At 45.4% G+C, this 26,163-nt stretch overlaps 1 protein-coding gene across 2 annotated transcripts in view; it reads left to right on the top strand.

The window, feature by feature from the left end:
- The window catches only part of TNFRSF19 (TNF receptor superfamily member 19), a 149,448-nt gene that overhangs the window by 25,252 nt on the left and 98,033 nt on the right, over positions 1–26,163 (top strand). For both annotated transcript variants that reach the window (XM_075337385.1, XM_075337386.1), the window contains exon 2: positions 25,937–26,021. In XM_075337385.1, coding sequence (XP_075193500.1) covers positions 25,938–26,021 — 84 coding nt within the window. In that variant the 5' untranslated portion in view covers position 25,937. The remainder of the gene's footprint in view (positions 1–25,936; positions 26,022–26,163) is intronic.

The raw sequence follows: 26,163 nt of genomic DNA, 5'->3' as shown, positions 1-26,163 counted from the left end.
GGTTCCATTGGAGCTTCCGTCCACACCCCCCCGCAAAATGTGTTTCGGACGCATGCGCCGACGGGGCCATTGACTATAATGGAGCAGACTGAGTCAGCGTGTGCTGTCTTGCACCATTTTCGGATGTATGTGCTTTCTGCAGGCGGACACCCAGACGTAGTCTACTGCAGAACCTTCAATGGGACCACTGAACATGGGAAAAAACAAAAAGTGAAAGCGGCCTCATGCTATTTAGGATCTTCATCTGTTTTCTAGAGAGGCTATAAAGAGCATCTCCCACTCAAAGAACCAACATGTACATGCACTGCACAGATAGCCTTTGCTTTCAATGAGTAATATTTTTCCACAAATTGAAGGCCCTCATACACATTAGACTAAAGTTAGCCAAAACTGGAGATATCCGCGGGAACGTGTCACGGGTGACAGACAGTCCTGTTGTGTCCGGCAATAGAAGGTCACAGCGTTTGGCTTCACAGAATGCTCCCTGACTTTCTATTATTCCTGCTGTCAGTATTCAGTGTACTAGGTATCTTCTCTGCTGGGTTTTCATCCTTTTCCCTTTAAGACCCAGCGGAGCTCCTTTTCCCTTCAGCTGCTAATCATCTGTATCTCTCCTTGGGTTTAAATACACTGATCTTCCCTGGACTTGTGCTGGTGATATTATTCAGTTAATTCAAGTTCTGGTTGCAAGCAGGTGGCTTGTACTCATCTGTGGTGTTGTTGCTGAAAATTTACTGAACTTCTACCTGAGTCCTCTGTAGATAAGTAGGTCATGCACTTTTCCCCCTGTGTGACGTCCTTGTGTCTTCTTTAGTGTTTAGTGGGGTTGACGAAGAGCTCATCCCACCCAATTTCCTATTTAGGGTCCAAAACTAGGGGTACCTAGGGTCAGGTATCCGGCTCTGTGCATAGGTGTGAAACCTATCTAGGATGGTGAGGGACCCCTGGGACCAGCAGTAGGTTTGGTCAGTGGTCACAATTTCCCCCTTCCCTGGACGCAGGGGTCCCGTTCCCATCATTCGCTTGGTACTTCCCTGTACCTAGCATAACAGAATGGTTGACAATGTAACTTTCCCCTGGAAAGAAGGATCCAGCCTGTTTGATGTCCAAAACCAGATTTTTGTATTCTTCGAGAGATAAGCCTCTGACAGATGATTTTGGCAGCTGCTTTCTCGTTGATAACATAGAACGTCCAAGTCGAACAGACTCAGAGGCAAACGGCTATCTAATGTGTATGACGCTCTATAACCTAATTCACACTGCGTCCAATTGTGTCCATAAGAGCCACCTTAGTCCTTATTACAATGACTGGTTTCTTTCAAGCACCCACCAACAGAATAAAGCATGTGTGAACAGGTGCAAGCTGCTATGACTGCTTATTATACAAACAAAAGCATACAGCAGCACTCTGCAAGTGCTAAAATGTATGCAAACATTGAATATATGAAATTTAGATGGCATTACTGCTATGTAGATTATACTTCTATAAATGAAAGTATTTAGTGCATCAATCAACAATTTGTGCTCTACGTACCTTCATTTTATACATTCTACATAGAAATAATGTCTAAATTTTATATATTCACCGTTTGCATTCAGCTTAGTGCTTACAGAGTGCTGCTGTATGCTTTTGTTTCTATGACTAGTTTTCTTGCCCATATGGAGCCATTTAAACATCTGGTTTTTTTTAATGGCTACAAGTCCATCTCCAAAGACCTGAAAGTTCCTGTGTCTACGTTGCGCAGTATCATCAAGAAGTTTAAAGCCCATGGCACTGTGGCTAACCTCCCTAGATGTGGAAGGAAAAGAAAAATTGACGAGAGATTTCAACGCAAGATTGTGCGGATGGTGGATAAAGAACCTCGACTAACATCCAAACAAGTTCAAGCTGCCCTGCAGTCCGAGGGTACAACAGTGTCAACCCGTAGTATCCGTCGGCATCTGAATGAAATGGGACTGCATGGTAGGATACCCAGGAAGACCCCACTTCTTACCCCGAGACATAAAAAAGCCAGGCTGGAGTTTGCCAAAACTTACCTGAGAAAGCCTAAAACGTTTTGGAACAATATTCTCTGGTCAGATGTCAAAAGTAGAGCTTTTTGGGAAAAGCCATCAACATAGAGTTTACAGGAAAAAAGAGGAATTCAAAGAAAAGAACACGGTCCCTACAGTCAAATATGGCGGAGGTTCCCTGATGTTTTGGGGTTGCTTTGCTGCCTCTGGAACTGGACTGCTTGACTGTGTGCATGGCATTATGAAGTCTGAAGATTACCAACAAATTTTGCAGCATACTGTAGGGCCCAGAGTGAGAAAGCTGGGTCTTCCTCAGAGGTCATGGGTCTTCCACCAGGACAATGACCCAAAACACACTTCAAAAAGCACTAGAAAATGTTTGATAGAAAGCACTGGAGACTACTAAAGTGGCCAGCAATGAGTCCAGACCTGAATCCCATAGAACACCTGTGGAGAGATCTCACAATGGCAGTTTGGAGAAGGCACCCTTCACATCTCAGGGACCTGGAGCAGTTTGCCAAAGAAGAATGGTCTAAAATTCCTGCAGAGCATTGTAAGAAACTCACTGATGGTTACTGGAAGCGGTTGTTCGCAGTTATTTTGGCGAAAGGTTGTGCAACCAAGTATTAGGCTAAGGGTGCCAATACTTTTGTCTGGCCCATTTTTGGAGTTTTGTGTGAAATGATCAATGATTTGATTTTTGTTTCATTCTCTTTTGTGGTTTTTCACTGCAAGCAAAATAAATGAAGATAATAACACCAAAGAATTTGTGATTGCAATCATTTTCAAGAAGAAACTGAGTATTATCTGACAGAATTGCAGGGGTGCCAATACTTTTGGCCAGCACTGTAGTTATACAGAATTTAATAATATGTTATTTTAAATGTGGTTTGCTAAACCAAGGAACCCAAAGTTTTCAGATTTTTCTGTCCTCACACAATTTCATCTTGGTAACGGTAAGGCTAAGACCGCACTTTGCGTTTCAGGTGCTTTTTAGGTCCGTTTTGAACCGCACCTTTTTCATGCCAAAAGGCATGCGTTCTGCTTTTCCATAATAGTCTGAGGAAAATGTTGATTTCTAGACCGCACTTTGCGTTTTAAAACGCTGCGTTTAATTTGCATATTTTGTGGCAAAAACCATGCGTTCAAAGAAGCAGCATGTCAATTGTTTTTGCCATTTGGGCTGCGTTTTGCTAACATTGAAGTCAATGAGAAATGGCAAAAACCAAGAAACTTCAAAATGTCTGCGTTTTACCTGCTTTTTAGGTGCAGAAAACATGCGTTTTGAACAAACAAACTGCATGCTTTTCTAACATTAAATTAATGGAATCATATGTCCCTTTACACACACACACATAATCTGACAATTAAATTATAGAAAATTATGATTTTATTGCTATTTTAGCCATAATTATTATAAAACCGCTATAATTTCATGAAATATAACTATTTTCTTTATTAATTCAAAAATTATATATGTTTTGCTTTTTTTTCCTCTTTTTTCATTCTGTTTTACTATTTAATCTTTATTTACCAGTGTCTTGTTGTTCAAAATGCATCTGTCAAAACGCAGGTGAAAAAGCATGTAAAAAGCGCTGAAAACGCATCTAAAACGCGGTAAATACGCATGCGTTTTTAGCGCTAAATTTCTGAAAAAGGCAACTTTGGCTAAATCAATTAAGGCAAAAATGTGCATTTACAACTGCAAGTAGGACGACGCAAAGTGCGGTCTTAGCCTTAGGCGGGCTTTGCACACTTCGATATCGCAGGTTCGATGTCGGTGGGGTCAAATCGAAAGTGACGCATATCCGGCGTCGCTCTCGACATCGTGTGTAAAGCCTTTTACATACGATTAACGAGCGCAAAAGCGTCGTTAACGTATGATCGGTGTAGGGTCCGACATTTCCATAATGCCGCTGCTGCGATGGTACGATGTTGTTCCTCATTCCAGCAGGCAGCACACATCACTGTGTGTGAAGCCGCAGGAGTGAGGAACATCTCCTACCTGCGTCCCGGCCGGCTATGCGTAAGGAAGGAGGTGCGCGGGATGTTTACGTCCCGCTCATCTCCGCCCCTCCGCTTCTATTGGCTGCCTGTCTTGTGACGCCGCACGACCCGCCCCCTTAGTAAGGAGGCGGTTCGCCGGCCAGAGCGACGTCGCAGGGCAGGTGAGTGCATGTGAAGCTGCCGTAGCGATAATGTTCGCTACGGCAGCTATCACAAGATATTGCACCTGCGACGGGGGCGGGGACTATCGCTGCAGCGTCGGTAACACATTGTTACTGATGTCGCAGCGTGCAAAGTACCCCTTAGAGTTTTTGTTCTTTCTCGGCTTTGGGTTACCAGCACCTCTTAGCTCTAGATTTCAGCATTAATCAGGCATGTGTTTAAGACAAGCAGACAAAAGAGCAGTCATCACATCAGCAACATCTACTAATGCGTATGTAAGAAGCGCTGGTAGCCTCTTTAAGTATTGTAAAGTGTTTTTTATGTTCTACACAGCGGCCTGGGCTCTTATATACAGCATGTTGGAATGCTGTCTATAAGATCCCACTGGTGGTGGCCACAGCGTATAGGGCAAAAAACTGGTGACAGGTTCCCTTTAAGGGTAAGTTCACTCAGCCCCAAATTACTTTGAATATTAAGAAAAAAACTGATTTTCTAATCCATAGCATGTTACAAATTTTCTCTCTGTATTTCACCAATGTCATTGTAGCAGGGAGACATCCAATGTGAATGTGTCCATTTTTAACACCGGCCGACTTGTGACACGTAAATTTGCCTTAGATGTTTTCTCATTATATATATATATATATATATATATATATATATATATATATATATATATTACTGTGTATATATATATATATATATATATATATATATATATATATATAGATTTCTGTATATATACTTTGTTTCATTGAAAACTTATTCAGAAGTAGAGAAAAAAAGTACAGCGATATGCATTGTTCTTCAAAAGGTTTATATAAAGGAGCTGCTCGGGTACACATATCATTACATAGATTGATATTAGCAAATCAATTAAAATCCATGTTGTGTTGAAGCACAAAATAACACACACTACAGTTCAAAAGTTTGGGGTCACCAGACAATTTTGTCTTTTCCATGGAAAATCATACTTTTATTTATCAAATGAGTTGCATAATAAATAGAAAATATAGTCAGGTTAGAGGTTGACGAGGTTAGAAATAATGATTTTTTCTTGAAATAATAATTTTCTCTTCACACTTTGCTTTTGTCACAGAATACTTTGCAGCAATTCCAACTTTACAGCCCTTTGGCATTCTAGCTGTTAATTTGCAGATTTAATCTGGAGATATTTCATCCCATGCTTCCCCCCTCCCACAAGTTGGATTGGCTTGATGGGCACTTTTTGGTACCATACGGTCACGCTGCTTCCACAACAGCTCTATAGGGTTGAGATCTGGTGACTGGTCTGGCCACTCCATTACAGATAGAATACCAGCTGCCTGCTTCTTCCCTAAATAGTTCATGCATAATTTGGAGGTGTGCTTTGGGTCATTGTCCTGTTGTAGGATGAAATTGGCTCAAATCAATCGCTGTCCACAGGTTATGGCATGGTGTTCCAAAATGGAGTGATAGCCTTCCTTATTCAAAATCCCTTTTACCTTGTACAAATCTCCCACTTTACCATCACCAAAGAACCCCAGACCATCACATTACCTCCACCATGCTTGACAGATGGCATCAGGCACTCTTCCAGCATCTTTTCAGTAGTTCTGCGTCTCACAAATGTTCTTATGTGTGATCCAAACACCTCAAACTTCGATTTGTCTGTCCATAACACTTTTTTCCAATCTTTATCTGTCAAATGTCTGTGTTCTTTTGCCCATATTAATCTTTTCCTTTTATTAGCCAGTCTCAGATATAGCTTTTCACTCTGCCCTGAAGGCCAGCATCCCAGAGTCGCCTCTTCACTGTAGACGTTGACACTTGCGTTTTGCGGGTACTATTTAATGAAGCTGCCAGTTGAGGACCTGTGAGGTGTTGATTTCTCAAACTAGAGACTCTAATGTACTTGTCTTGTTGCTCAGTTGTGCAGCGCGGCCTCCCACTTCTCTTTCTACTCTGGTTAGAACCTGTTTGTGCTCTCCCCTGAAGAGAGTAGTACACACCGTTGTAGGAAATCTTCACTTTCTTGGCAATTTCTTGCATGGAATATCCTTAATTTCTAAGAACAAGAACAGACTGTCGAATTTCTCATGAAAGTTCTCTTTTTCTGGCTATTTTGAGAGTTTAATGGAACCAACAAATGTAATGCTCCAGATTCTCAACTAGCTCAAAGGAAGATCAGTTTTATAGCTTCTCTAATCAGCAAACCTGTTTTCAGCTGTGCTAACATACTTGCACAAGAGTTTTCAAGGGATTTCTAAACATCCATTAGCCTTCTAACACAATTAGCAAACAAAATATACCATTAGAGCACTGGAGTGGTGGTTGTTGGAAATGGAATCTATACACCTAAGTAGATATTGCATTAAAAAACAGACGTTTGAAGCTAGAATAGTCATTTACCACATTAACAATGTATAGAGTGTATTTATGTTTAATTTAATGTTGGCTTCATTGAAAACAAATGTGCTTTTATTTAAAAAATAAGGAAATATCTAAGTGACCCTAAACTTTTTAAGTGTAGTTTACATGTCACTCTTCTGTCACTCTCAAACCTGAAGTACAAGCTCTGAATTTAAACTGTTCACATCCAACAATATTAGTAAAACCATTAAACATTGTGTTGCCCCTTGCAAGAGTCCCATCTACATCTCCAAACCATGTGTAATTTTACCTCAATTGTGAAATACCGTCTCCGCCGATGAGTTCCTAATGTCCCAAACCTTATCAAACTTCTAGGGGCCTCTATGACACTGTTTTTCACATATGTGATTATTGTGTTACGTAATCCATCCAGACCCTTAGGGCTACTTTGCACACTGCGACATCACTAGCCAATTGCAGCGATGCCGAGCGCGATAGTCCCAGCCCCCGTCGCAGATGCGATATCTTGTGATAGCTGCTGTAGCGAACATTATCGCTACGGCAGCTTCACATGCACTCACCTGCCCTGCGACATTGCTCTGGCCAGCAAACCGCCTCTTTCCTAAGGGGGCGGGTAGTGTGGCGTCACAGCGACGTCACATGGCAGGCGGCCAATAGCAGCGGAGGGGCGGAGATGAGCGGGACTTAAACATCCCGCCCACCTCCTTCCTTCCTCATTAAAGGCGGGACACAGGTAAGGAGATGTTCCTCGCTCCTGCGGCTTCATACACAGTAATGTGTGCTGCCGCAGGAACGAGGAACAACATCGTACCTGTCGCTACAGCTAAATTATGAAAATGTCCGACACTACACAGATCACCGATTTTCGGCGCTTTTGCGATCGTTTATCGGTGCTTCTAGGCTTTATACGTTGCGACGTCGTTACCGGCGCCGGATTTGCGTCACTTTCGATTTGACCCAGACAAGATCGCATTAGCGATGTTGCAACGTTCAAAGTACCCCTTAACGTTGGGAAAGAATTACCTAGCCATCTTGTAGCTATCAGTTTCCTGGCAAGAAATGAAGTTTCTTAAGAAAGATTTTGGTATGATGACTCCATATTTCCTCTTCCAGTGGCCCAAATTAAATTGAATATATATATAAATTAAAATAATGTCATCTCGGCAAATAATAAAAATATTTATCAATTAATTATTTCTTGGTCATAAAGGTCACCAAGTAAAAGTACGTTTTGAGTGCTCCAAAATTTAGAGGATAGGTGAAATACAAAGAGTGGAAAATAAGTATTATGCCATAGAGGTATGTCCACTAAAACATAATATTTGACACTTGTCTCTCCTTTGTCCATACTAACTGCAGCAATTTGAGCATAGGCAACATTTTGGGAATGTTTATCAACCTCCAAAATTCCTAGTAGACAGCTAGTGGTTGCCGCTTTCACCAAGTTAGGGGTACTTCTTAGGCCTCTGCCACACTCACGTGAATTTCACGCACGTGCCGAGAGACACGTATTTCCCCTGCGTGTTGCGTGCAGGTAAGTACGTGTCTCTGGTACGTGCGTGACACGTGTGTTCTACGTGTGCTATCCGCGATAGCACACGTAGAACCGGTAATTATTATACTCACCTGGTCCTTCCTGATGTCCGCGCTGCTGTCCGTGGTGCTGATCCTCGGTCTCCAGCCCTCCTGTCTCCCCGCTGCTGCTGCTGCCAGGCAGTGAAGTGAATATTCAATGAGAATAATGAGCGGCGGTCGGCAGCAAGAGGCAGCAGCGGCAGAGACAGGAGGGCTGGAGAAGGTGAGTTAATGTTTTTTATTTTTTTCCCTGACATGTGTGTTTACTCCGGCGCGTGTCACACGGGACCGCATCCACACTACACCCGTGTGGTACGGGTGCGGGCCGTGTAACACCCGTGCTGCCGGAGAAAACACTGACATGTCAGCGCTTTGAAAATCGCACACACGTACAAACGCACACGGACACACGTTCCGTGTGGTTTTACGTGTGTGTGCCTGCTACCATAGGGTAGCATTGCTGTACATGTCTCCGTGCCGCCGGTACGTGTAAAAAATGACAAACACGTGCCGGAGGCACGGATGTGTGGCGCAGGCCTTACATAGCGAGATCGCTGCTGAGTCACGTTTTTTGTGACGCACCAGTGACCTCATTAGCGATCTCGCTGTGTGTGACACTGAGCAGCGGTCTGGCCCCTGCTGTGAAATCGCTGCTCGTTACACACAGTGCTGGTTCATTTTTTGGACGTTGCTCTCCCGCTGTGAAGCACACATCGCTGTGTTTGACAGCGAGAGAGCAACGATGTGAATGTGCAGGGAGCAGGGAGCCGGCTTCTGGCAGCCTACGGTAAGCTGTAACCAAGGTAAATATCGGGTAACCAAGCGAAGTGCTTTGCTTGGTTACCCGATATTTACCTTGGTTACTAGCGTCCGCCGCTCTCAGGTTGCCAGTGCCGGCTCCCTGCTCCCTGCACACGTAGCTAAAATACACATCAGGTAAATAAGCAAAGCGGTTTGCTTATTAACCCGATGTGTACTGTGGCTACGAGTGCAGGGAGCCAGCGCTAAGCGGTGTGCGCTGGTAACCAAGGTAAATATTGGGTAACCAAGTGCTTGGTTACCCGATATTTACCTTAGTTACCAAGCGCAGCATCGCTTCCACGCGTCGCTGGGGGCTGGTCATTGGTCGCTGGTGAGATCTGCCTGATTGACAGCTCACCAGCGACCAGGTCAGATTGCTGGTGGGTCTCCTGGAGCGTCGCTAAAGTGTGACGGTACCCTTACTCTCCGAACTTGGCAGCTGACAACCCGGCATTCAACTGCTTAATGCATATAGATGGCCTGCTCTGTTATAAAGCTGTACCCCAAGTTTTTTTGGTCTTTGAAGGGCAGATAATTTAAATTTGGGCTGAGAACTACCCCACACAAATTAAGACATTAGCAAGCTAAGTGTTGTGAAGAAGGATTTAGGGATAGGTACTGCACAGTGTTGCAAAGTATAGCTGAATTTTGGCAATACTGTCACCTTAATTAGGGTTATGAGTTTCGACACTGATAAAGGTCACTTTCCGCAGATTAAACTTCAGTTTAGCATAGTCTAATAGTAGCAGAATGTCAGAAGAGCGATCCCTGTTGATGAATGTTGATCCCTAAATATTTTAAATGTGTAACCACTGGTAAAACTGACAAAGAATCTAAATGGCTCACGTGAAATAGGCATTATCGCCAATTTGTTACGGTTTATAGAAAGGCCAGAAAATCTGCTAATTTTATCTATATTAGAGATAACATGAAGTAAACCCCGACCTGGTCCATAAAATAATCTTGTCATCAACGTGTAACCCAATGGCATCCGTCCTATCAGCTGTAGATATGCCTTTATTTAGCGGTGTGGAGCATATTCTAATAGCTAATGCTTCAATAGCCAGCGCAAATAAAGCGGGGGAGAGGGGACAGTCCTGACCAGTGCCTCTTTCAAGTGAGAAGGATGCAGATGGAAGGCCATTCACCACTACCTTAGCTTTAAGGTCCACATACAGTATCGTATATGTATTTATTGACGGAATTTGGGGCCAAATCCAAATATTAGAAGACATGCTGCCGATTTATGGCCATTTTACTGAAGCAAATGCCTTTAAGGCATCAAAAGGCATCAAGGGAAAAAAATTCCCAGCTGTTCTCAGGCTGTAATGAACTGTATTAGACTACCGATTGTACCCTTCTGATATTTATGGAAACGCTCTGGCCCGGCATAAACCCCGTTTGGTCTGGATATATTAAATGTAGATTCACTTTATTGAATCTCATAGCCACAATTAAGGGTTTTATAATCAACTAGAAGGTGGCCCGATTCTACGCATCGGGTATTCTAGAATTTACGTATTGTGTAGTTCATGTATGATTTTTGTTATATATATATAGATGTTGTTGTGTGTAGTTACCAAGTGTTTGTGTAGGGCGCTGTACATGTTCTGGGTGTTGTCTGGGTGTGACGGGGGGTGAGAGCGGTGTTGTATGTGTGTTGCGTTGTTTGTGGAGCGCTGTGTGTGTGTTGTGCGGTATGTGCGTATATTTGTGTGTGCAGCGTTGTCTGTGTGTGTGGATGTCTGTGTAGGGCAGTTGTTTGTGGTTCCCAGTGTGTGTGTGTGTGTGTGGTGTGTTGTGCAGTGCGCGCGCGTGTGTGTGTGTGTTGGGGGGAGGTGTGCACTTGCCATAGTGCTCCATCTCCCATGCAGCGCACTCCCCATCGTGCTCCATCCCCCATGCAGCGCACTCCCCATCGTGCTCCATTTCCCATGCTGCGCACTCCCAAACGTGCTCCATGCGCCATGCTGCGCACTCCCAAACGTGCTCCATCCCCCATGCTGCGCACCCCCCATCGTGCTCCATCCCCCATGCTGCACCAGCATCAGCCTCTCTACCCGCAGCATCAGCCTCTCTGCCCGCAGCATCAGCCTCTCTCCTCCCAGCATCAGCCTCTCTCATCCCAGCATCAGCCTCTCTCATCCCAGCATCAGCCTCTCTCATCCCAGCATCAGCCTCTCTCATCCCAGCATCAGCCTCTCCGTCCCCAGCATCAGCCTCTCTGTCCCCAGCATCAGCCTCTCTCATCCCAGCATCAGCCTCTCTGTCCCCAGCATCAGCCTCTCTCCTCCCAGCATCAGCCTCTCTCCTCCCAGCATCAGCCTCTCTCATCCCAGCATCAGCCTCTCTCCCCCAGCATCAGCCTCTCTCCTCCCAGCATCAGCCTCTCTCCTCCCAGCATCAGCCTCTCTCCTCCCAGCATCAGCCTCTCTCCTCCCAGCATCAGCCTCTCTCCTCCCAGCATTAGCCTCTCTCATCCCAGCATCAGCCTCTCTCATCCCAGCATCAGCCTCTCTCATCCCAGCATCAGCCTCTCCGTCCCCAGCATCAGCCTCTCCGTCCCCAGCATCAGCCTCTCTGTCCCCAGCATCAGCCTCTCTGTCCCCAGCATCAGCCTCTCTGTCCCCAGCATCAGCCTCTCTGTCCCCAGCATCAGCCTCTCTCCTCCCAGCATCAGCCTCTCTGTCCCCAGCATCAGCCTCTCTGTCCCCAGCATCAGCCTCTCTGTCCCCAGCATCAGCCTCTCTGTCCCCAGCATCAGCCTCTCTGTCCCCAGCATCAGCCTCTCTCCTCCCAGCATCAGCCTCTCTCATCCCAGCATCAGCCTCTCTCATCCCAGCATCAGCCTCTCTCATCCCAGCATCAGCCTCTCTCCTCCCAGCATCAGCCTTTTCTGTCCCCAGCTGATGCCTTTTCGGTCCCCAGCATCAGCCTCTCTCCTCCCAGCCTACCCCAGCCTCAGCCTCCCCCAGCATCAGCCTCTCTTCTCTCAGCCTCCCCATCCCAGCCTTCCCCAGGATCAGCCTCTCTCCTCCCAGCCTCCTCCAGCACGCCGTGCTCCTCTGCCGACACTCACAGATCCGATCGCATACACTCACACACACCCACACACACCCGATCGCATACACTCACACACACCCGATCGCATACACTCACACACACCCACCCGATCGCATACACTCACACACACACACATTGACGATATTGCACATACGCGCTCATACTCACAACATCCGGAGATACCACATGCTTCTGGCCATGTGATCCTCCGGCAGGTCCTGGAAGCTGACAGCACAATATCGCCGCCGAGAAGCAAGCGATATCCCAGGATGTTGTGAGTATGTGGATGCGATGTGATGTGTGTGTGTGTGTGCTGTTATGTGTGTGCGTGTGTGTATTTTTCGCTGCTGCAGGACCTTGATGCGCTGGTAACTATGCTACTATGGTTACCAGCGCATCTCGTCCCCCGCTCGCACAGGAGCCCACACCAGCATACGCCGGCCAGCCCCAGCAATGCGAGGGTATGTGTCGGCTGGTTTGGCGGCGTACGCTGATGTGGGCTCCCAGGGGTACAGTACTCACCTGGTAGTCGTAGCTCCGTGACCGTGTCGGTTCGGGGAATGCGGGGGGGGGGACGGGGCCAGAGCTAGCGTGCATTGCGTGAGGGGGGCGGGGCGTGGCCGAGTTGCCAATGCCTGCAGGGTGCCGGGGCGAGAGGCCAATCTGTGGGGGGGGGGCGGAGCCTGGGCGAGCGGCCGGCCAATCCGTGTGGGGGCGCAGCCTGGGCGAGGGCCAATCCGTGCGGGGGGCGGGGCCATGGCGAGCCCAGCGGCCAATCAGCTTTGTGTCACCGTAAGGACACAATTTTGGAGCAAGACAGACAGACAGACAGACAGACAGAATAAGGCAATTATATATATAGATGTTCACTAAGGAAATACTCACCCCTGGACACTATAAAAAAGAAAAAACTTTAGAAGGTGGTGAATTGATTTTTTTTTTATATCTAAAATACAATTCCAGCAGGAGCCCATCTGCGCCCAGGGCTTTACCAAAGGCTATGTCACTCAGGATCGTGCTAATTTCTTCTAAAGTGATATCTACATCTAATAAAGTTTGCTGACACTCACTTAGGGGTACTTTGCACACTACGACATCGCAGCTGCGATGTCGGTGGGGTCAAATCAAAAGTGACACACATCCGGCGTCACTGTCGATATCGTAGTGTGTAAATCCTTTTTGATACGATTAACGAGCACAAAAGCGTCGTAATCGTATCATCGGTGTAGTGTCCGACATTTTCATAATTTCGCTGCAGCGACGGTACGATGTTGTTCCTCGTTCCCCTGCGGCAGCACACATCGCTGTGTGAGAAGCCGCAGGAGTGAGGAGCATCTCCTACCTGCATCACCGCGGCTCACGCCAGCTATGCAGAAGGACGGAGGTGGGCGGGATGTTTACGTCTCGCTCATCTCCGCCCCTCCGCTTTTATTGGCCGCCTGCCGTGTGACGTCGCTGTGACGCCGCACGACCCGCCCCCTTAGGAAGGAGGCGGGTTGCCGGCCAGAGCGACGTCGCAGGGCAGGTGAGTGCGTGTGACACTGCCGTAGTGAAAATGTTCGCTACTGCAGCTATCACAAGATATCGCTGCTGTGACGGGGGCGACTGCCTGATTGACAGCTCACCATATAATTAGTATGTGTGCATTCTGCCTCCTCTGAATTAGACATTATCCATGTCCTCTCTGGAAGTCACTTTCCTTATATATGAAATGGTACAGAATGTTTGGATAAAAAAAATATTTTAATAGAAAAAGTAAGTTTAAATAAGAGCACATGCCATGAGTATACCATGTGCTCTAATTTTAATTTTCTTTTTCTAATAAAGTAATTTTTTTTTTATCAAAATCTATACATGACTTTGTTTTTTTTTCAGTGGATCACCACTTTTATTACCGATTAGTCCATTGGCAATATGTGTTTATATTGTATATACTTTTATCCATTAACATACACCGTGCTATTTGTATTTTGGGGGAAAGTAGGGGGTGCGTCTTATAAACCGAATATATGGGGGGGGGTGTATGTGTATGTATATATGTATATATATATATATATATATGTATATGTATATGTATGTATATATATATATATATATATATATATATATATATAATATATATACTGCAGGGTCCGCTCTGGAGCGGTGCTGGGGGCAGGTGAAAGCTGTGGGCGGCAGCGTTAGATCTCCTGCTCCCACTCATATAATATGCACAGCTGCTGTCCATCAGCGTGGTGCTGAAACCACATCGCACTGATAGGCTGGGGCAGCGGGGCATATTATATCTGCCTGTGCTCCCTTTGATCGCACATGATCCCCCTGTGTTAGATATGGCCCCCATACTGCTGCCCATAGTAAAATAAAAAAAAGCTTTCCTTACCTCCAGCGCTGATCTCCCGGTCTCCTGCTGCTGCTGTCTGTGATAAGGCACGCAGAGATGATATCACTCTGCCGTGCCAATCACATGACCGGCAGCAAGAACTAGGAAGTGGAGGAAGCCAGAGTTCAACTGCAAGGAGGGAGACACGAGGAGGGACAGCGCTGAGAAGGTAAGGAAAGAGTGTTATGGGCAGCAGTATGGGGGGCATATCTAACACAGGGGAGATGTGCCATCTATAGTGGCCATGGGCAGCAGTATGGGGGCCATATCAAACACAGGGGAGATGTGCCATCTATAGTGACCATGGGCAGCAGTATGGGGGCCATATCAAACACAGGGGAGATGTGCCATCTATAGTGGCCATGGGCAGCAGTATGTGGGCCATATCAAACACAGGGGAGGTGTGCCATCTATAGGGGCCATGGGCAGCACAGGGGGACGTGTCCCAGCACAAGGGGGCTATATTCAATATAAGGGGGCCATATCCAGATTAAGGGGGGCTAATTTTAGGATGGGGGCTATGAGGGACATATACCCTATATGATTTGTTAGACGGACACTGGCATTATAAGATGGACCCCATTTAACATTAAAAAAAAAAAAATTCTCTTTTCCTTCACCATATTTGGGGGTGCGTCTTATAATCAGGTGCGTCTTATAACGCGAAAATACGGTACCTTAAGTGGATCCCAAAATTAATATCTCGGAGAGTCTCATTTCCAGCTATAAAACATTCCGGTTGATCGGGAATACTATCATTAGGTCCTATGGACGTCAGCCAAAAGGGATTAAGTTTCAAGGGAGGCCTTTGCTCAGTTTAGTCCATTTGGAGCATAAATATTACCAGATTGTGGTCTGAAATCCCTCTGCGACCATGCGCCACCTTCTCCATTTGGATAGCCAAACCAATAGAGCCAAAAACATATTCTATCCCAGATAAAGTATGCCTACATAAGGAGTGACAAGTGAATTCTAGAGTATCAGGGTGCGACTCTCGCCATAATTCCACTAATCCATTACTTTCCATATATGACAACAAAGTGGTAGAAGGGGGTCTAGTCACAGGAGTTGTTTCTCCCAATTTAAATGTGTCCTAGTCTTCTATGAAAAGAGATTGTCCAAACTGAGTCATTAAAGGATGTAGGAGAGTGGAACAAACTAGATTCTTGACAGAAAACAAACAAACCAATATCAACTTTACTGTGGAAAGATAAGGAGCTAGATACCTCATAAATTACGATTTCAGGGATACCTATACTAAACATAGTGAAAGCTATAGTTGTTACCAACAATGTGGGAAACCAAAGCTCCTATTGTTGTGAACTAAATCCGGTGTCCCCTCCTCCATGTTCACTAACGTTGGATTGGGGCGTCCTGTGGTGAGAGAGATTAGCGTTTCTCCCATCTCGGAGCAGAATAAAGTTGTAGCCATTCCAAGGGTTTGCTGGGGTTGGAGAAAAGAGTTGTGGATCCTTCATATATGATATGTATGCGAGTTAGATTAACCATAGAATAAGAAAGATTATGATATTTAAATTTCCTCTTGGCATCCATCTCTGCTTTTCGAGAGCCACAGAAAAATCTGGGAATATGGAAACTGTTGCATTGTTATACCTGAGAGGGTCTCTTTGCTTGGCCAGACACAATTCAACTTCTCTTCACTTATAATTCAATAACCGCTCTAGGAGCGGCCCCTGGATTAGGGAATTTAGCTGGGGCTCTCTGGGCCCTCTCCACCATAAACATGGGGGAGAATTTTTCTCCCAGGTTTCAATAATTTATTCAGGGTGTTGACCTTCAGCTCTTTCAGGTAGACCTATAACCCTAAAATTATTGCCGTGCAGTCTCTTTTGAAGATCCATTTTTTGACGCCATGTATCGGCTGACCTAGCCATCTTGTTTAGTTTGGTCGCCTTAGTGGAAAAGTTGTCCTCCAAATATGATACTATGGATTCCACTTCAGAGATACGACCACTTAAACACTCTATATCTTGACTTAAAAGTCCCACACCCTACTGTACGTCCTCAATGTTTTCCTTCAGTGGCACTTACAAACAGTGATGACTTGTAGTAACTGCTCTGAGACCTGGCATAGAGTTAGGTCTTCCTGCCCTTTCTCCAGCTCATACGCCGACATTTGCCCTCTCCAGTGCTCCAAGGTTTTTGTAGCTGACCACCACCTTTTAATGTTTGGGTGTTGTCCTGCTGGTCCCCCATAGTGAATTCCTTGAGTTTATCCGCTGTAGTAGAGCTTTTTTTCCTGCTCATCCTAGCAGAAACTTGAGCGTAACTTGTAGGAGAATATATGGTAGAATCTTCAGATTATCTATTAAGACCATACCACCCTACGGCGTCTTCTCTACCCTCTTTCTGCGTAGGGTACTTCCATCGCACCAAGCAAAGGATGATTGCTATGGCTCATGAGGCATGACTGCTCAGAGACAATGTCCCTGTGTCCAGAAAATAGTGCCTGTTTACTGCATGAGGGATGGGTTTTCGGTGGTGCAAACTCCTTCACCCATGGATTCCATCATTTATAAGTGTCAGAGAGCTCCATGGAGTGTTATTAGCTCCTGTCTGTACAAAGGACTCCCAAGAGTAAAAGAAAGATAGCGGCCTCAACTCTAGCAACCTGACCCAGCGTCAACCGCTCAAACTAGCAGATCTTCACTAGAGTTAATCAAGACACAGATACCTACACTTTATCATGAGGCGGACTCCAGAGCATCCGTGCAGAATCAGCCGAGAGAGAATAGCTTGGAGAAGACTCACCAGTAGTTTCCTCCGCAGTACACACTCCTTACCTCCCACAAGCTTCAGGATGAAACACCAACATAGCCATCGCTTCTTCTCCCACTAGGGCCCAGCCAGCCAGGTCGATGCCTGAAGATTTACGTCTCGCTATTGCCCAGTCATGTCTACCTTTCTGTCTACCCCTCAGAAGGTCAGAGAAGGGATAAAAACCCTCAGGATAGCAGGAGCTCCATCCCAACACATCTGCTCAGTACATGAGCATAACCACGCCACCTTCATTTATATTTTTTATACAATACTGTGCAATAGCTTTTGGCACTTGTAGAAAAATGCTGTAAAGTAAGATTGCTTTCAAATATAGAAGTGTTTAATAGTTTGTTTTTGTCAATTTTTAAGAAAAAACAAAAGTGAATGAGCAAAGAAGAAAACTAAATCAAAAACTAAATCTCTTGCATTCAAAGCCACATCAATTCTAGGTGACTTGCACAAAGTTTTTGAAAGAACTAGGCATGGAAATTATTCCAACATCTTGGAGCTCTAACCACACATCTTGTGTTGACATAGTCTTGTACAAACCCTTCTGTCTCTTCATGTAATCCCAGACAGACTCGATGATGTTGAGAATGGGGCTTTCTGGGGCCATATCATCACTTCCAGGACTTTTTGTTCTTTTTTTAATGCTGAAGATCGTTATTGATGACATTGGCTGCATGTTTGCGGTTGTTGTGGTGCTGCAGAATACATTTGGAGCCAGACACCTACCTAATGGTATTACATGATGGATAAGTATCTGTAAGGGGTGCAGTGTTGGAAACGCTTCCATGTCGCACGACACAAGATTGTTTGCTAAACTGACTGGTAACTTTAGTCTGACATGATAGATTATCTTGGGTATTTTTGTTAAACACATGTATATACATGAACTGCATTTAATTACTCTTCTTGGAAATAATTATGTAGTTGATTGGGTTTCAGTTTGGCACAAATGGTGTTAAAAACAATACAATTATATTATTAGTCTCCACAGTTTTAGATTTTCCTTCTTGTAAGAAATAATGTCACTTGTTTGTACATTGAAAACCTACTAAAAATAATTTCCCCATATTTTCTTTACTATATTTATTTTTTTTTTACCATCTTCCATGCCCTCTTTGCTCCTCTTTCACACCCCCTAGGTGCTGCTTTCCAGGAGGTTACGACTAGAGATGAGCGATTCTGTCGAGGCTCGGTTCGCCGGAAGCGAATGAGCCTAGCTCCACAGACTCGAGCTTGGTCCGAACCACGTATCCAGTCACTGATTGGCAGTTTGAGTTTCCGCCCACATACAGCCAGACATAACTGCACCAGCCCCAGACTGCTTAAACAAGGCCTCGGAGCAGTGGTCTCCAACCTGTGGCGCTCCAGCTGTTTGTCACAAGGAGATTTTTCCAGGCGTCGCCAACTATCATGGCAGTGTTAGGATCTTTGAAATCTACAGATTCTGACACTCTGTCTGCTAATTTCTCTGATGTGTGTGTTCAGCGTAGGGAGACAAGAGTTAATCTCTGCTGGGCTGCTTGTTAATATCTTTGATCACTTGCTGTAGAGGAGCCAGTCAATAACGCACCCCTCCTTTATAGTCTGGCTGAACTATTCCATTAATGCCAGCTATAGCTTTCCTATACTGGCCCAGCGAGGTGTTGTGATCCAGACTTACTGGTGTTTTTTGTGCATATTTGCTATGAGCGGTTGTGGTGTTAACCCTTGTTGTCTTTTTGTTGCTACTTTCCTACTCTTGCTTTTCTCGTTAGTTTCTTACTGTTTATTCCTGTGAGTTTGCAGTGTGTCTGAATTTTGGCTTTCTCCTGTCTGTCTTATCTGTGTTTCCATCGCAATCCTGCCCCTTCCTTCCCTGGAAATTAGATCTAATCAAGAGAATAGTAAGGCATGGGACTTAGGCGTCTCTACCTTCAGGGGTAATCTGGAGGTCGGGGATAGGCTAGGGTCCCCTACCATAAGGGACAGTATAGTAGCCCTCTGTTCCTTGCTATCGTGACACTGTTATTTTCAAGTGGGACAGCTGGCATCCTTTGAGAAGTCATCAGGATAAACACCACCAAAAAAAACACCATTCCACCAACACCACTGACCCCAAAAAGCTACATAAACTCATTATGTAGACTTTTCACTATTTCACTCTGGGATTTAAACATCGCAGAATTTCTAACCGAAAAAATCAAAAAACAATAGTAACACGATTTAAGAAGGTCTCATCAATGGCACGAAATAGAAAAAGTTTAAATATCTGTAACTAATGTAGTAATTTTTAAGCGGGCTTTACACGCTACGATATATCTAACGAGATGACGGCGGGGTCACGTTGTAAGTGACGCACATCCGGCATCATTAGTGATATCGTAGCGTGTGACAGCTATGAACGAGCAGAAATACTCACCTTCTCGTTCATCGTTGACACGTCGCTCATTTTCTAAAAATCGAACGTCCTGTTGTTCATTGTTTCAAAGGCAGTACACATCGCTCCGTGTGATACCCGGGAACGATGAACTGCAGCTTACCTGCGTCCCGCCGGCAATGCTGAAGGAAGGAGGTTGGCGGGATGTTTACGTCCCGCTCATCTCTGCCCCTCCGCTTCTATTGGGCGGCCGCTGTGTGACGTCGCTGTGACGCCGAACGTCCCTCCCCCTTCAGGAAGTGGATATTCGTCGCCCACAGCGAGGTCGTTTGGAAGGTAAGTACGTGTGACGAGGGGTTACAACATTGTGCGACACGGGCAACAAATTGCCCGTGCCGCACAAACGATGGGGGCGGGTGCGATAGCACGACATATTGAAACGTGTAAAGCGGGCTTTAGACTAGTTTCACACTTGCGTTGTGCGGCATCCGTCGCGTTGCGTTGTGTGACGGATGTAACGGATGTGTTGTTTATAGTGGCACAACTGATGCGACGGATCCTGCAAAACATCGGAATCCGTTGCAGCTTTTTTCAGCAATTTACTCAACTGAGCATGCGCAGTTGTGTAAAGACAGATCCGTCACAGGAATCCATCAAATGACGGACTCCGCCACCATAGGCTTTCATTATAAACTACGACGGACGCCGACGGAATTCAGCACTTTGCGTTTTTTGACGCTCTGGGAAGCGCAGAAAAACGCTACATGCTGCAGTCTTTCTGCCCGGCGGATGCAACGCGGCATCGGCCGGCGGATACAACGCAAGGCCATCCGTCGCAATGCATCATCAATACAAGTCTATGGGAAGCAGCGCACATCCGTTAACGGATTGCGACGGGTGCCAAACAAGCAAGTGTGAAAGTAGCTTTATGTAGCCCCCTTTTACTTTGCAATTGGGATTGACTGATTTCCATGATCAACTCTGCATCTTTTCTTTTGTCAAATGACGTCGTCCTCCTTTTTCAATAAAGGCCAAAATTTCCCACTTTCGTTATTTTGGGGTTTGGTCGCAGATAATGAGCCTGCCGTCATTATTCGTAGACTTGTTAGCCTTGTGGGACAAGGAACTGGTGAAAAGAAATACCTGTTCTCCGAGCCTTCTGGCTCGCTGTCAATGGCCGTTGTTGCGATAGCCTGGGGAAGCGAGATGAAAGTGATCATTCTAAAGCAAATGTTAAAAGACTGAAGCCATCCAAGATCCGGCAGCAGGAGAACGCCTTCAGCTGCAGGTCTTGACACCGTGCCGAGAAGTCTGAACCCTGGGTCTTTTCTTCTCTGACCTTGCAATTATCTAAATATGTAGATGTGAGTCTACGTCTCCTTTTATGTGTGAGAGAATTCTTCTGGAAGGAAATCGCTGCACTAACAAGAAAGTAGTACAAACAAACCTCATCTAGTCATTACATCCAGAATAAAGTGTTTGTACTTTGTGGTCTTTTTTTAATTTTTCTTTTTTTTTTGCCTTCCCAGAAGCTGCTGGAATTGACTTTGTTCAAGGCCTGAACTTAAAAAGTCTCCTATTGTTTCATAATAAACAATTCAATTAATTTCCTGCGGTCTGTGGAGGTTTATGTAGCATGAAACTGCTCAATGTTATCAAGGAACATTTAAATGCACCATAAACCCGAACGTTGCAAGCGCGACGCCACGCTCTGTGCTAGACTGATGTTATCAGTAAGTTATTGCTACTCCCATGTGAAGGTGTAGTAAAATAACAGTGCAGAGTATGGACGGGGGTGATGTGAATTTGTCAGAAAGTTAATGATTAGGCTTTGTTCCATACTTTCTTGGAGATCTGACGAGATTTGATGAACTAATCCGAGCACGAATCAGTGAAGTCAAGCTCCATTTACGTGAGACGATGATTGCCCGAACCAATTTTCCTACAATTGTTTGTTCCAGATCGTTGCTCCATGTAAATGTGTCCGGTGATTGAAGAGGAAACCTCTAAAATTTGTCTGTTTTGTGGATATGAAAACCTATTTGTCAGCAGCACATTTCCTGATATAAATAGGGATGTGCTGCAGAAAATAATTGAACATATAATTATAGGAATAGTCATTAATACTGGAAGACTAAATACTTTTTGAATACAAACAAGCATTGGAGGACACTACATTGTTGATCAGCATGTTGTTAAGGTGGTTTAGAAAAAGTGTTGGGCTTTTTTTTATAGAAACGGCGCCATGCCTAACTACATTCCGTGTCTAGTATTCCGGTTGATCACCATTCATCTCGTATATACCACCAAGCAGTATCTGACCCTTTAATGAGCCTATCAATGTGACAAGCTATAAATGCTCAGCCAAAAACTAATCCATAGACAGAATGTTTTGTCATGTTTTCCCCTTATTAGTGTAGAGAAAAGCCTGGCTGATGAGTGCAGAAGAGTTGACGCAACATGGGGGAAGCATTGAATGCCTGTTAGACTCCATACGTTGCTGGTCTCTGTCAGCAGAAAATGTCTGTTCAGACCAAGAAAGACACTCATTGGCATGGTCAAAAAGTTCGCCGTCTTCTCACAGACTTATTTTTCATCTATCCCTGCCCTTCTCTTGCTCCCGTAAAGCCAGAGCTATTAACCAAGACAGAAGAAGTGGGCATGGATGGAAAACAAGGTGCACTGACTTGTTACTACTCATGTGCTTAAAAACAGTCATTTTGTGCTGACAGGCTGTTACGAATCGGCGGCGCCATAGCTGCAAGCAGCCTGCTGCGGTTTCTGCTATGCACAGGCGCCAGACGCAACTTTTGGCCATGCATCAGGTCGTCCAGCTGGCTGCTTATTCCTCCACGTCTAAAGGCCCAGTCACACACAACTACTTACCAGCGATCCTGAAAACGATGCGACCTGATAGGGATCGCTGGTAAGTTGCTGGGAGGTCGCTGGTGAGATGTCACACAGTCAGACCTTACCAGCGATGCAGGAACAATACAGGTCGCAGTAGCGACCTGTATAACGATCTCAGCAGTCACTGTGACCCTGTCACACAGTGTCAAACACAGCGATGTGTCCTGCCCAGCAGGACATCACCTTTGAAGAAAATGGCCTGGACCATTCTGCAACGACTAGAGATCTCACAGCAGGGGCCTGATCGCTGGTAGGTGTCACACATAACAAGATCGCTAGCGGGATCGCTACTGCGATGTTATGTGTGACGGTACCTTTAGTGTGGAGAGGAGGCTAGGGCGCAAGCACATGCCAATTTGCGCCAACCAGAGCCTAAGTCCAGTGTTTCACCTGGTGAGCATACTCAGCCTGATAGTGCCATTCCTGAGGCTATCCTGAGTTCAAGCTACTGAGCATGCTCCCACACTTAGTGCGAAAAGCCTCTTTACTCAGGTACTTGGACTTCATTCGGTGTCTAAGTCCTGTGTTGTGCTTACTGAGGATGCTCAGGCTGATAGTCTGATTTCTGAGACTAAGTCGGTTGTTCAGGCTACTGAGCATGCTCAGGCACTTAGTGCATTGCAGGCTAAGTCCGGTAAGGACTTCACTGGGCATGTCTGTGAGGTGGCATTCCCTGATAGACTGGCCAGCGTCAGGTGCCCTGATGATGTGGCCACTCCGGACTGGCTCTCGGAGGCCCCCCCCTATGACCTGGCACCCCACAATTGGTCATCAGACGATGACTGGTAGGGTGTCTGAAGCGGTGCTGCCATTATGTCATCAGTGACTTAGCGGTTCTGGATAGGCCGCTGATGATATCACTGATGATGTGGCACTCCGCTATTGGCCCCTGGAGGCGCCATTGTGGTTTACCCTGGGTTTGGGGCAGGCGCTGTCTTCACTTGCTCTTTCTCTGTCACATGTTTAGAGCTGCATTGCGACTACAGCCACTAGTTGACCGCTTCCAGAACTAGTAGGGTTAGGCGTCCGATGCCTGTCATGCCAAGATTCGTGGCTCGGCACGTTAGGGGCAGGCGCTGCGCTTCCCTCCTATCGTTCCAGTCCTGTTGTACCTGCCTAGTGGAGTTAACTGGGCTGCGGCTGCTGCGCCTACTGTCTGGGTGTGCCCCCTACGCACATGGACAGTGTTCCCTAGGGTCCCTGTGGTGCTAACAGGGGAGTTCATGGCCTGGGTGTGTGGACCCTGTGGCGTTAACAGGGTTCACAGTTATCCTGATCTGAGTGAGGTTTAACCCGCATCAGGTTCATATTATTTCGGAGCCACCAAGCTCTGTATTATCTGCCTGACCTACGAGTCGCCAGCAGCTCCTTTACCATCTGGGAGCATGGTGGACCAGAGTTGGCGATTGGGATATACACCATCTCTATCCTAATCCACCAGCCCCCCGTAACACAGGCTTTTAAAGAGAACATACTGTAGACTATATGGCATGTTCAATATATTTGAGTAGTAATGTTAAAGCACCTCTCCAGTGTTTTGGAGAGGTTTTCAGCGCTGGAGTAGCACTTTAAATGTAAGCCCCCTGTCATATACTCACCTTCCAGCTTCTTCATCATTTTTTGGTGCTGCTCCGGTCCTACGGCGCTGTTTTGTGACTGTTCATAAGTCAGAAGTTACGTCACAAGCACTAAATACAAGTTTGAGAGCCAGAATGAGGCTCCCATAGAGTTGCATTGATTTGTGACCTCCAGGGGGCTCCATGAAACACTGGAGCTGCCAACACAAATCACAAGAGACCAACTGGAGCAATGCTGGAAAAAGATGAAGATGCCGGCAGTTAAGTACCAGACAGGGTCAGAGGACTTACATTTAAAGCACCACTCCAGCAGTGTAATAAAAAAGCCAACCGTTGGAGTGGTGCTTTCATGTAACTGTCCATAGTCTTTTGATTCTATTTTATAAATTCTATGGATTGAATGAATTTACATTATGCAATTGTCTATATAGAACATCCCTAATTAAAGAAAAGACCAAAGGATCCCATTTATGAACCCAAAGGGAGTTTTTAAAAAGAACCATCAGGTTTCCTCATGCGTTGCAGAATGTTTGATGGCAACAGAACAAGAGAAAGTGCAAGTGTGAACAGCACCTAGTAAGGATATAAATTACATTTATCAGTGACATATCGCCAGTGGTGGCAGACCACTCAGCCGCTATGGGACCATTGAGTCGGGGGGGCGGTGGTTTCCAGTGGTGGCATTGGGCCTCTCCACCCGGCATCCTACTTTCAACTCTATCAGCATCGCAGATGTCGATACAGTTGAAAGCAATTATAAAAAACGGAGTGATACGCTCTCTCCTCCATCATTCTTCCTTGCCGTCTGAGATCTGATGCCTCAGCTCAGCGGGTGTGATGACATCACTACTGTGCGCCCGCTGTGCCAAGATCTGCAGAGCTGTAGAACACATGCCACTGCAGGGAACAGAGCAGCGCGGGAAAGAGGAGAGGGGAGTATTTGTATTTTTTTTTTTTTACATCAGTGAGCAAACTGGTGGCCAAAGGCCATAATACTATATGGATGACTATGGGGTATGCATTATACTATTTGCAGGACTATGGGGTGCATTATAATATATGGAGGACTATGGCGTACATTATACTATATGAAGGACTATGGAGGGTACATTATAATATACGTAGGACTGTGACTTTACATTATAATATATGGAGGACTATGGAGGGTGTATTATAATATACATAGGACTATGGGGTACATTATAATATGTGAATGTCTTTCTGGATGTTATACTATTTGGAGGACTATGGGGTGTATTATAATATATGAATGTCTTTATGGATGTGTTACACTATTTGGAGGACTATGGGGTGTATTATAATATATGGAGGCCATTATACAGTGTTAATAGGTATAGGGCCCATTATACTGCATGGAGAGCTGTATGGGGATCACAGTTGGGGATCATACTGTGATGGGGTCACCATACTTTGCTGGGATAGTTGAGAGGGGTTACACTTGGGTCATCATACTGTGCATGTAGAGGGTACTGTGGAGGAATTCACTGTGGGGGATGATTCAGTGTTTGTGGGACACGTTTGTTGGCATTATACTTTATGGCTGCAATGAAAGGGAAATCCAGGGGCTTCAATAGGAGGAAAATTACTTTGTAAGAGCTGTAAAGTGAGATATGTTCTTATATGAGCAGATGAATATTCATTCATTTATTTTGTTTATTTTCTGGGAACTTCTGCTATGGGGCCCCCTGATTTCTATGTATGCTGCTGTTGTCTATGGTCATTGGTGGTCTCCCTTGTGATTATGTACTATTTCTACTATACTAGAGAAAGAATAATATTTGCCTTTCTTCCGTCTAAAAGTATCTTATTTTACTTTTTAACTTTTATTTTTTGCAATTTTTATCTAAAATATCTCTATGATGAAGACCCCTATTTCCGGATTGGTCATGCTTGTATTATTTCTTTCAGGATGACTATGGACATGGATTGTGCAGCGCCTCCAGGGACGGGACGATTTCTGCTGACGGTGCTGTGGCTTATGCTCTCTTGCTTGGTAAGTACCGTAAGCTGGTGGAAGTTGGCCACTGAAGGTGGCGGTCTCGGATTCGGTTCTGTATATACTGCCACACATTAGGGGATCCTGTTGTTCGGCAGCCAGTGAATAATCACTCGCCGTCTTGTACAAACACGCTCGG

Source organism: Anomaloglossus baeobatrachus, chromosome 2 (assembly GCF_048569485.1).
Source record: "Anomaloglossus baeobatrachus isolate aAnoBae1 chromosome 2, aAnoBae1.hap1, whole genome shotgun sequence".
Taxonomy (NCBI): Eukaryota; Metazoa; Chordata; class Amphibia; order Anura; family Aromobatidae; genus Anomaloglossus; species Anomaloglossus baeobatrachus.
Note: the sequence above shows the minus strand (reverse complement) of the source record. Positions and strands in the feature narration are given on the sequence as shown.